We start from the raw sequence: 13,270 nt of genomic DNA on the forward strand, positions 1-13,270 counted from the left end.
TTAATTGGTAATCTTCAGCGTTCTATCTTCCATTAAGAAATGCCAATCCTGCTTTACCATGCTGAGAGAGTTATTTATTTTTACTGGAACAAAAGTTTTTTTAACTGAATTAAATTATGATTGAAAAAATGAAAAAAAAAAGAGTTTATAATTTTGTCCAGCGAAGCATTTATACGTTTCTCATAAATTTCCAAAAACAAAACTTTTAGCAATCACTGATGGCAACATTTATTCATTCTATGGCGTTAAATTAACATTTTCGAACGAAACTTTCTCGTAATCCTGGATTTTTTACCTTTGAGTTTATACTTTTGTCCAGGTTTCACGTAATAATAAAATATTAAATTTGCAAATTTTCTAATTTTATGAATTTTTTAATTTAATTGATAAGATGTACTAATTTTTAAACTATTTCTTCAACTATTCATCTTTACTTCAATGAAAATACTTTAACTGAGTCATGTTGTAATTGAAACAAAATAAAAAAAAATTGAGTCTATAATTTTGTCCACCACTGTATAGCAGTAGGAAATTTCATTACAAAAAGCAGAGTTGGCTTTTTTATTATCCTTTGGCAACGGGTTAAATATTTATTTCAGTTCTCGCTCAACAATAGGTTAAAATAAATATTAATCATTTGGGAGATATAGCCATCCAATGCTTAAATTAATTAATTACTTAACAAAAACGTTTCCGATTTGGTCCATCGCGCTTCAAAACCATGCTTGCCACAACTTAATTACACACAAAAAAGTTGATCAAAATTGGTCCAGCCGTTTAAAAGCCTTTTGGTGACAAACGTCCGCACAGAAGATTTTTATATATTAAGATATTCACATTATCCAGTTCCATCCTTGAAAAGGCTTGAAATTGGTTTTCAAAAAAGCATGCATATTTTATATCTTCTGTAGTCATGAAGTGTGCAATTTCTAGTAATAATGAAACAATGAGGGAAAGCATAATTTTTTTAAAAAAAATTGTGGAGTTATCAGGGTTGCAAACCTTAGAGAAACAATTTGAAGAGCATTTGTAGCGATTTTGAGGAGCAATTTAAAATTTTGCGGAGCAGTTCGGTATTTTGTATAAAAACTAATAAAAATAACTAACACCACTTATCTAAATGTTTTGTAGCTTTAATGAATCATTTTAAGCACAAGTATAACATTAATTTTACATGTTTATTATGATAAAATAGCAAAATTAAAGCTTGAAAACTTTCGGTCGGGAAATGCGGAGCAAAAGAACTTCTTTGCAAAGCCACGAAGTTTTGCCTTTTTTTGCGGAGCAACTCCACAAAATGCGGAGCAGTTGGCAATCCTGAGTTATATAATGTTCTCCTGACTTAAGAGAGCCAACTGCATTTTCATAGCACCAAAACTAGCAAAGTAAAACTTTATGGGGAGAAAGCAAAATCTTACCATTTCCGTCAGATCCATAAACTGTGATTCCAGAGCTTTCAACGGCAGCTTCTGCCATCCAACCAGGAGGATAGCCCAATACACGCATGTGATAAATGTAAGAAGGAATCTGGTTACTCATCAGGCCCATTGCCTCTCGTAAATCGTCACTAGGAAATTTTGTTCTAATTAATTGGTGCTGGATATGAAAGCTTTAGAAATGATTTTCAACCACAATTTCATAGACACAGAAATTGGAACCATTTCGTTGAATATTTTCAATGGGGCATTCCACGGTATTTTTGACATTTGTGTAGAGTCCGTAACGTGACCTTTTTTGCCATAACTTCTTAATTTACTGTTTGATTAGCATATTATTTTATTTTGATCTTTTCCTACCAACACACCAGCTCAAATTAAAATAATTTGCAAATCAAACGGTAAATTAAAAAGTTATGGCAAAAAAGGTCACGTTACGGACTCTACATAAATGTCAAAAATACCTTGGAATGCCCCCAATACATTATTATTTTAATTTATTTACCTTGTTCGAAAAAATAAATAAATAAAATAAAATAATGAGTCTTTAGTTGAAATAAAAATATGTCGCATAGGCATCTTCATGTTATACTATGAGGATACATTCAAAATGGAAGCAATAGTTTAGAAAAGAAAGTAAGAACAGAAAGAGAATTCTGCTTGATTTCATTGTACTTTGATCCCAGGTGTTTTGCAGAGTGTCGACAGGGGAAGAAAACACCAGAGGCATTAAAAAGGTGTGAGAAGGAATGGATAGAAATTTTTTGTGCCCCATTAGTAATTTTCATAAGTTTTCTTTAAGTTTAATGATTGAATTTTAAATCTGTAATATTTTTTGGGACTGTATTGACCTGCAGCTACCCTGCAAAGGAAATAAAAGATAAAAAAATATTTTCCATGCAACACTTCTTCCTCATACTAAAGATACCACATTCATTACAATAGTTACAAGCAGTTGTGACCTAAAAATCTTATTAACTGCTTCGAAAATCAGTTACTTTCAAAGTAGAGGAAACAAAAAGCAATACCAGGGCTTTTGCCGATATTTCCTGCTTGCTGGACTAGTTTGTGAAATTGACAATTTTTGTTCTTACAATCATTCACGTTTACCACAAAACAAATTTTTCAAAGGGAAACATTGGAGAAATAGAGTCAAATGTGCTAGAAAAACCAAAAACCAAAGTTCAGGGATGAGAGTGGTCAGAGAGCAAAAAGGAGGAAATCCAAAAAATTTTGTAAAAGGGATGATATCCAAAAACATTTCGTGAAAGGGATGAACCGCATCAAAATAGAACCTGGAAGCCATGATATTCAAAAATTCAACAAAGAAATGGCTAATTTACCAGTTTTAAAGGTAATACGTATTTAATTAAGAATGAGTAACAATTTTGTACAATTTGCTGCATTGTACCATATTTTGCAAGGGTGTTTATTCCTAAATAAATCTAAATTTTGAAAAAGAGGCAACAATTTCTAATCCCTGAGTGGGTTGGGGGAGCCAGAGTTCAATCATAGCTGAATCACACAATAGTGTCAACTTTTCATATTTTTTAGAGAAAAATACATTTTTTTCATTAAAAACATTTGAGTTTATAGTGTTAAACGAGTGAGAACATAAATTTTAAAATTAGATCTGTTTGTAAAGTAAAAATTTACAACAGAGAGAAAAATCTCAAATTTCTTTATGTGGTAGAACATACTTTTCATAGTAAGAATTGAAAATAAATAAATATATGTGTATATAAACGATTGGTTATCTTTTTCCTTGCATTGGAACCCAAAATTAGTTTTTGAAAACTTCCTAATACAATTTTGGAATAAAAAGAACAACTTGCAGCTGCCTCATTTAATCATGAAATCTCAAAACTTTTAACAGGCTGTAAAGCCTAAACCATTTGAGATTCACCATAAATATTTTTTACATTTTCTTAAATACACAAAAAAAGTAACCATGCCAAGGGCCAAGTTTTAAAAAAAAAATCGAGACTGTGGATGCTAAGCCACATTTTTTTTTTTATCGAGTTTTGCATTTTTTCTAAAATAAATTAAAGAAATAAAAATATTATTTAAATGATGAATAAAATGAGCAGATATAAGGTAGAAAATAGTAAAAAACCACCCAACATTAAAAATATTTGAAATACTTTCAGGATGTAAAAAGATTAAAATCTCAAACGAGGCATGCAACTTTCGGCGCAGCACGTGTTTGACGTCATTGGCATGATTCCAAAACGTACGTTTTTGGCAGATATCGCGGGGGTTGTAGATTCAAATGGAAAAAATAGAACAAATAAGAAATCAGAGACCGAAAATTTAAAAAAATCGTATTTTTTTCCGATTTTTGAGAAAAATAAGGTCTGAAAGAGGCAAAAAAGGAGGAAAGGTTTCAAAAGCCAACAGAAAAAGCCGGAAAATCTCATCCCTGAAAGTTTCTTGCTTTTTAGAGAAGAGTATCTGAAAAACAGAAGAATTATGTTAAAAACGGAAGCCGTGGCAGTAACGCTGCAGAGTCGGAGTCAAAGAGTGGGAATCTGGCTGACTTTGGGGTTAAGATGTCAGAGTCAAAGGTTTAAAATTTCAAGATTTGGAACTGAGCCGGTTATTTTCCCTGAAAGTCCACAACCCTGCCAGTACTTGTTCAGTCAGAATTAAGACTGATTTTGGGGAAAGGAGGAAGAGTTGAATGTTCTAAAACTTCTGGCGTCAGAGGCGGTCTTTTTTTTTTATAACTTTGCAGCCCTGGTTGGCAGGTATGTGTTATTCACATCTTCTGTCCATGCAATATCTAAAAGGAATTGACGAGTCTAAACTCCCCATATGCATTCTTGTACAGGTGTATCTTTGATACGCAAAGCATTAAATAACGAAAAGATCCAAATGAACTTACCTTGGCAAACCAGGTTTGAACTCTGATTCTTTGCTCCCATGCACATGGTATCTTCTGTAAATATAAAAAACAGTATACAATTACAGGGCTTGCACAGATTTAGGAAGAAATAAATCTGAAGTCTCCAAGAAATTTCAACTTTTAATGAAACTGTTAGTCACAGAGTATGTTTCATTCAATTACAAATTAGCAAAATTTTTTGTAAGACCAGAAAGCACAAATCTCTACAACTCAGAAAGAAATGAATACAAAAGCAGGGCTATCAGATGAAAGCAGGGTTGCCAGTGACACTGAACTACAATAGCAAGTGGTAAGTGACTTTATTTTAAAACATTGGGGATTTTTTTCCCCCTCAACATGATGTTTGAAACTAAGAACTTTTGTGACTAGAAAAAATTGAAAAAACTATTAGTCAAATCAAACACTGTATTAAATGCTTTAACAATTAGAGAGTATATATGTTAAAACAAAAATTTTTATTAGAAAAAAAATTGTGATTTTTTTTTTCAAACAAAGATTTTGTAAAGTTGGTCATGTAGAAAATCTAGCCCAATGTTCACACTAATTATTTCCTGAAACTTGGAAAATTTTATGTCTGTTTTAAACTTTAATATAATACATTTTAAGTTCTTAATTATTATCGGCAGCTATTTTATTACTAAAGTATTAAATATGAGCTGCATTCTTTTTTGTTTTCAATTCATCACTAGCTGTTATCTGCTAAGTTTCCTTTTCCTAAAAGCAATTTTTATCCCTTAATAACCGTCAATAACACTGGTAAACACCGAAAATGCATGCTCAAAAATAGCTAATTCTGAAGTATTTTGCCTCACTGAACATGAAAATCATCATAAAGAGTTGAGACTAGCTCTTGTTTTCAAGATAGAGAGACAACTAGGATAGCAAATTCTCACTAATGCATTTTTTCCCCGGCAGATAGAAACGCCCCCCATGGACTGACTGTTTTCTAAACTTTGGTTCTCCCAGGTTGTTAACAAAAATCTCGCTACATGAAAACCGAAATGGACTTCAAGAAATTTAAATTCTGGGAAAAGAAATACCCAAAATCAACCTCTAGTAGATCCACCCTTTTCTGCTTCCACCCATGCTCAATCTGCTGGGAATAATTAAGAACTTCGTGAAAGCTGTGAACAAAGACAATTTTCCAATATCTTAGAGGTAAAGGTGATAATTTTTAACGGTCTTTCAAATATGCGCAGTTATGAAAATCAGCTTTTGAAAAGAAAAAAAAAATTGCGAGAGGAGAAAAAACACACAGGAAGCCTTTGAGGGTGTAACTTTCTAAGCAGCGGAGAAGACGAGAACTAAAAACAGTTAGTCAAACAATCCCTATGGAAATTCTGCGACTATTGATAAATGATGTGTCTCTGAAACTCTATTATGTGTTCACTTCTTCAGGATATTTCGTTTAAACACTAAAGCAATGAGCAATGAGCACGAGGGAAGGTTTCCCCAAGATATCTTTACAATGGAACGCAGATATTAGGGTCATTGGGCTGAGTTGATGCTCACCAAATGCTGCTGAACTATTACAAGAGATGTTCCTTCTTTGACGTACAAAAAGCAATCGAAGATGAAGCGCTCACAGCAATAAGCTGAAAGAAACCGCTGCTACCTAAAAAATAAGCATCTTTACTAATAATAAAGCTGAAAGTCTCTCTGTCTGGATGTCAGGATGTCTGGATCTCTGTGACGCGCATAGCGCCTAGACCGTTCGGCCGATTTTCATGAAATTTGGCACAAAGTTAGTTTGTAGTATAGGGGTGTGCACCTCGAAGCGATTTTTCAAAAATTCGATTTTGTTCTTTTTCTATTCCAATTTTAAGAACAAAATTATCATAAGATGGACGAGTAACTTACGAAATTATCATGACGTGGAATGGGGAGAGCGAATGAACATAGCCAATTGGCGAGAAATTCATCATCCATTATTTGTAAATATACAGGCTAGCCGAATGACCTTTTAATTTTCAACTACGGGCAAAGCCGTGCGGGTACCACTAGTCATTTAATAGAACAGGATCTATTTAATAACATTTATTGCACAGGATATTTTTTTCCTTTTCAACATTACCTTTAAATCAATGTGTGGTAGTTGTGCATATTTCTCCAGTGGGCTTTTATGTATTTTGAAAGCAAGAGACAATAAAAAAAAATCCACTAACATATTCGTTTTTCTCGACCCAAAATTAGTAGGAATTGACTATTTAAAACCAGGATGCAGACAAAAAGTTCTTTTTTGTTGACTAGTGTAATCAATCTAATACTCCGACTTTCTTACTAAACTTTTGTTTAAGGGTCAATTTTGAACAAAAGTATAGTAACCTGAGTTTATCTACTTGAAGAACAAGTACGAAACAAGCTTTACGCTGAGGTTGATTCACAGCTATACAGGGTGTCCCAAAACAACCCCATAAACTCTGCACAGCTAGATTCCTCGTTGCAAGTACTTAAAAACTGCCCAAAGAAGCGTTCCTGTGCGATCCATAATTTACGAGAAAACTATGAAAAACAAAGTATGACGCCACTGCCGGTGCAAGGAAAAACTTTATTGGACATATCAACAACAGTACTTGCATATCTTTCCAGACGATAATGTTTAAAAGGTCATGACACGTATTTGTTGTTTTAAGTAATGAATGTATACTGTTGTTGATATGTCCAATAAAGTGTTTTTTCCTTGCAACAGCAGTGACGTCATACTTTGTTTTTTGTATTTTTATCATAAACTATGGGTTGTACAGGTAAGCTTCTTTGGGCAGTTTTCACGTACTCCCAACGAGGAATCTAGCTGTGCAGAGTTTATATGCGGTCATTTTTGGACACCTTGTACATTGATGAGCTTAGTAAAGAAAACCAGTTCAGCATTCTGACTAATTATTTCCTGTAACTGTTACAATTTAATATTTGATTAATAAAACTTGGTAATAAAATGTCCATGAAAATGAAATTTCTAAATTTTAAATTTAAATTATTTACTCATTACTAAATTTTAATATCTTTTTATTTTCTAACTTTAATTAGTACAACACATGTCAATTAAACTAGTGTTTTTGTCCCAGGTATGCATAGTTTATGATACACAAAATGGGATAAGAGTGTTGATAACCCTTGCTATATAGGCAGAAATCCATGTGGCTAATAAGACTAAAGTACATTAATTTGCAACAGCATAGAGATCATGTAAAGTTCCAACAATGTTGATCAGCAAGTTCCAGTTTTAGTTAACTTCAAATATAATGGTATTTTAAAGTACTGTCAGCAGGCAAAATTGCTAGAATACTGACTTGACTTACCTGATAATACCTCTAAACTTGAGCATGATAACCAACATTAATACGCTTTGCACAACAGATGCTTCTTTTATTCTTTCTTGCAAAAAATACAAACTTTACTAACTTTTGAAAATAATGCCTAGTACACTGAATAAGCCAAAAAATACTAACTTTTACTGATTGTGCCAACCATTTTTACTGCTTACAGGATTAAGTTTTAAAGTTGAAGAAACTAAGTTATACAGAATTCGATAGAGAAAACAAATAAACAAATAATACTCACACATTCTGAGAATAAAAGGGCTTATTTCGTTTTCTTGCGGCAGCCACTTTTTTGTAATCTATCATATAAGGACATTCACCCAAGTGATGGTCTTCGGAGCAATTGAAGCAACTTTTAGCACTTGACATGAAAATGAAACATGGATGAAATTTAAAGGCAATAAGCGGTGGACACGAAAATGAAACATCAGTGCAATTTAAAGGCAATAAGCAGTGATTTAACATAGCTAGTAAATTTCAAATCAAAATAGAATTTCTACTTGAAACTTGTTTGAATGAATGCCAGTTAATAAATCCTGTCACTATTTAAACAAAATGCTAAAAATGCTTAATTTATTCCATTTTAAACCCAATAAAAGCCTCAAAATAGAATGTTAGTCTTTTAATAATATTATCCCTTCCTTAAATTTATAAATAAACCAGGCATTTCAAAAGCTTGTTATTATTCAAACGGAATATTTTTACTTTCTTCTATATCTAATATATAGAAGAAAGTATTGGATTCGTGCAAATTTTCGAATTTCGAATTTTGACGGATTCGAACGTTTTGAGGTGTGCTGAGTCCATTTCGACTATTTTTGGAAAATGTCTGTCTATCTGTGTGTGTATCACGTCGGTGTGTGACCAGTTTTTTGTGGCCGCTCTACAGCAAAAACTACCGCATGAAATCAAACGAAATTTGGTACACATATGTGCCCCTATGTGAACTTGTGCCCATTGGTTTTTGGCGTGAATTCCTCCAAGGGGGGGGGGAGCAATGGGACGTTTTTTTGAGGTACGCGTGCTTGCTATTCCTCAAGAAGTAACAGGCGGAATCAAACAAAATTTGGTCCATATGTTGCCCCTAACAGGAGCAGGTGCTGATTCAATTTTGGTGTCAATAGCTCAAACGGCGGTTGAGTTATAGAACGTTTTTTGTCGTCAATTGTGACTGCTGTATCTCAAGAAATAACGAACGGAATCAAACAAAAATTTTTTGACAAGTAGCCCTTAGTGGGTATAAGAGCTGATTTTATTTTGGTGTCAACAGCTAAAAAGGGGGGTAGCGCAATCGGACGTTCTTTTTTTCCATTGTGAGTGCCCTATCTCAAGAAGTAATGCTACGTTCTGGTTGAAATTTGGAATATATGTGAATCCATACGTAAACAGGCTTTGGTTCAATTTTGACTCCAATCGCTCCAAGAGGTGTTGATTTTTTTTTTTTTTTTTGCGAATAAAAATAGTTTTATTAATGCAACAATAAGAAAGATAAATCGTAATAGATTGTCGTCTGCGTATTTCTCGTGATTTTAATTGAATGGAAATGATCGGAAATATTATCTCAATGATTTAAAATTTTTAACTGTTGCCATCTTATGTTTGTTAATAAATAAAATATTTGTAATTAATTCAAGTAAGGCTTTTAAAGTAACTTTCAATTTTCGCTCTTTGCTTTGCTTTTACAATAATTCAGACATTGGGATGGTCGTCAAGTTTTTGCATGTGTCATTTTGTTTTTGTTAGGAATATTGTTTCCTCGTCACAGATGGGGAGGGATCAGAAAAAGGAAAAATATAGAAGAAAGTTTCGTGATGGCCACAACATACTAGTTTATTCTTGCTTAAAATTATTTTTAAGATGACATTACATTTTTTTTTTTTTTTTTTGAAACCTACAAAAAAATTACTTAAAGTTGCAAGTTTGATTTTTCAATCTTGGAACTCAAAAAAAAAAGAAAAAAACTTGAATTTTTAAATTTTGAATTCAAATTATGTTTTTCGCAACCACGAGTTGCAACAGGACCCTGCTCATTAGGGGCTATTGTTTCTAGAAACGGCTCCTGTCCCCCCAAGCCTGCTCCTCCTCCTGGGTGGTTACGTGTGTATGAGCTTGCGTGTGTGTAAGACACAGTGGCGGATCCAGCCGATTGTTTTGGGAGGGGCCATCCGAAATTTTTGAACAAACTCTGAACTCCCCAGAAATTTTATTAAAATGAAGTTTTAGAAACTCAATTTTCGGGGTATCGTGACATTGGGTGAGGGGTGAATTTAGGAAACTCCCTGAAAAATGTTTCAAAATTTAAATTTCCGAGTATTTTTTGAAAATTAGGAAACTAAAAACGCATTTCGTCAATTTTTGATGATGTACAGAGAAAGGTCAGGTTCCGGTCGCTGGCCCCAAAATACTTTTTGAAAATAAAGCTTAGATACCAAAATATTTTGTCATTATACATTGAGAAGTTAGAAGAGGAGGGGTGCTCTTCTAGCTCTTCAGCTGTCCAGCCTAAAAATGCACCTTTAGGTAATGTTTGCTTTGCTTACATTAAAGGAAGTGTGAAGGTGCTTAGAATCCTTCCTTCCTGGAAATATTTTGCCTTTGAGGCTCTAAAAATTCGATTTTTAACTATATTTATACACATTTTAGAAAGGGATGGAAGATTCGTGAGCTCCTCCAAAAACCTCCTTTTAAAGCTATCATCACGATATAAAATAGGGAGGGAGGGGGTCCTATCAAAACTCATTTGTAATTGAAGTCCCAAAAATTTCATTTAAGTTGCTTTTAAGCAAGTTAAGTGATAAGGGCTGGATAAGCTAGTTTCCGTTGACATTTTTTCCAAATAAAAGAAGTAAAATGCAATTTTCTGCTACATATCAAGGCATTTGTGAAAGGGCATAGGAAAAGAGGATTCTCCCCCTAGTTTCGAAATTAAAGTCATAAAAACGAAAATTTAGGCTCTCTTTGGTCTTATGAACAATAGGTATACTCTAAAGGCCGCAGCATTTAGAGATCGTCCAAGTGTATGTAGTTGGAATCAAGAAATGATGTAAAAGATGGAAAAACATTTTGGAAAATAAAAGTTTTGTTTTGAGGATAGGGATATAATTTATCTCCCAGTTAAGGCTTATCCTTCTTTTTCAGTAAAACAGATGTGTTAAATTTTGTTATCTTCTCAAAATATTTTTTTCTTTTTTTTTTTCCTGAAAAAAATTACTACAATCACAAGGCTTTGGGAGGGGCCATGACCCCCATGGCCCCCCTCTAGATCCGCCCCTGGTAAGACATGGGCGCCACCGACCAGGAGAAATGGAATCTGGGAGGCAGTGCTCGGAGCCGAGCCTGCAGAGGACGGTGGGACTGCAGAGGCCCCTGGTCCAAGCTGAAAAAGGCACGGACATCAAAAGCGGTCAAACAATTCGCAACTCCAGCGCTCGAATACGCTACCCTGCGGTGATTTACAAAACTGGCGAAGAACCTGAAACATTGCCACGTTGTGTTCCACGTGTGTCTGTTGACGTAAACACAGGCAGTTTGTTCAGAGTATTTATTAACGCAATCGATGTGTCTTAGATTGCTTTCAGCTACAGAAATATTGTTTCGTCCCTTAGTAGTATTCTCGAGCTTCTCAAAATAATGTTAGTTTTCCTTAACACAAGAAAACTCTGGATTAACAAACTTGGATAACGTTATACCAGGTAAAACTTTTTATTGTTTTGTGTGAATTTGTAAGAATATGGGTATTTTTTTTAAATCTTAAATTAATTTAAGTAACCATATTTTACAGCAGCATTTAGTTGGAATGGACAGTATGCAAAATATTTTCTTGAATATATTATCGTAGAACAAAATGAATAACCAAGAAAGAATTTACTTTATTCCTTTTATTCTCAGCTGAAAGGTTTCGCCAAATTTGTTTAGGGTTATAGTTTTAGTATTGTGCGAGCAAAGCAGCCTTGGCGAGATTTCGCGTTTTTAGTTAAACCATTTTTAATTTTTATCATGAGTGGAATAAAATGGTAGTAAGATTACAGAATTTGTTAAGTAAAAAGAAATAATGGTCAATCAACTGAAAAGAAAACTACCACCATATATCCGTAAGAATTTTGTAGATGATTTGCATAACATGACATAATTAAATCGTAACTCAGAAATTAGAAACATCGAAACAGAAAAATTTTAAATGAACCGATTCGGGAATTCGAGAGAAATAACTCAGCTACAAATGGAAAACAATAAGCGCTAGCCAAGCAAGGCAAAAAAGTATCATCTATTTTTGATAACAATTTGTAATGTCATATTGAATTTTCTAGCATTAATTGTTATTCTTGTCAGGCCACAATTATTATTTAGTTTTATCAAGAATTGATTAATATCGAATTCAACATCGTGAAAATGGCTGCTTAGAACTACGAACTACGTAGTTTGCATTAATGTTTGACATTTAGTAATGCTTCTCGAATTCTCATTTCTTTCTAACGTGGGTCAGAATATCAACAAGACTTTGAAAATTAATTTAAAAAGAATAAAGCGAAAAAATCATGCATACGAACAAAAATCACAACAATTTTAGCATTTTCTTCGTTACTACATGCGTTTGTTTTAGTTTTTTCGTTCGCCATTAGACAGTGACTGCAGTGCCCCCTATAGTTCGTTGGAGTTGCGAATAAGCAATCGTGATTACTTTAAAAAAAGTCAGCAGAATACAATTTTGCAATGTCCCCTATTGACAAGAGATTTATGGAACTGTTCACAGTATTGTTCACTGGCAATAGGTATGATAACCAATATCTGAAATAAAGTCTTGGAAGAACATTTCTTCACTAAGAGATCTATTGGATTGGAATGCAATTTATTAATTTTATTATCCTCATCAGATGAAGCAAAACTTGTTTTCCTTGGTTTAAAATTAATTTTTGAAAGCTTTAAATAATGCCCCACATTATTTTTAACATTTCTATGAATTATTAAGATTCCCTATTAACTAACTTTTGTACCACCATGCATGTAAGACCTTTCTCTTACTTATTGTCAGGGGCCTGCACAAAGGGGGAGAAGGGACACCTGTTGTCCCGGGGCCCGACCTTGAAGAGGGCCCAATAGTGTTAAAACTAGGCGTAAAATATAGATGTAAACAATATGGAGTGGGGCACAGAAAAAGTCATTTTTGATGGGCCCCAAAATTTCTGTGCTCGCCCCTGCTTAATGTTACCTTCTTTGGTACATTGTCCCCATATTTAGCCTAATACATGTAAAGCAAATGGAAGGAAAATTAACATGGAGTAACTTTTTCTCTAAGTGAGTTCAAATTTTTATGTAGGGAAAGCTTTAGGTAGACTCCCAAGCTCTTTGGAGAGAGAGGGGAAATTTTTTTAGAAATATTACTTCACAATTTTAATTTTGTGTTTTTTTTGCATATTCTTACATTGTAAAACCACCACCCACTCACTCAATATGTCATAATAAATGAATTCTATTTTAGTAAGATGGTACTGAAGACCCATAATTTAGGGAGGGGGGGGGGGGTCAGGGAGCCTAATAGCTTACCTGGCTTTGAAAATTAATATTTTTACATTTCTGATTGAATTAACATCGATTGTACAACTTTTGTCCCA

The 13,270-nt window shown here is 33.6% G+C and overlaps 1 protein-coding gene across 1 annotated transcript in view; it reads right to left on the minus strand.

The window, feature by feature from the left end:
• Positions 1-13,270, minus strand: part of LOC129235086 (zinc finger CCHC domain-containing protein 8 homolog) — a 51,239-nt gene that overhangs the window by 18,927 nt on the left and 19,042 nt on the right. The window contains exons 5-7 of the mRNA XM_054868765.1: positions 7,903-8,022; positions 4,324-4,377; positions 1,419-1,567 (exon numbers count right to left, since the gene is read on the minus strand). Coding sequence (XP_054724740.1) covers positions 1,419-1,567; positions 4,324-4,377; positions 7,903-7,967 — 268 coding nt within the window. The 5' untranslated portion in view covers positions 7,968-8,022. The remainder of the gene's footprint in view (positions 1-1,418; positions 1,568-4,323; positions 4,378-7,902; positions 8,023-13,270) is intronic.

The sequence above is a fragment of the Uloborus diversus genome, chromosome 2, assembly GCF_026930045.1.
Source record: "Uloborus diversus isolate 005 chromosome 2, Udiv.v.3.1, whole genome shotgun sequence".
Lineage (NCBI taxonomy): Eukaryota > Metazoa > Arthropoda > Arachnida > Araneae > Uloboridae > Uloborus > Uloborus diversus.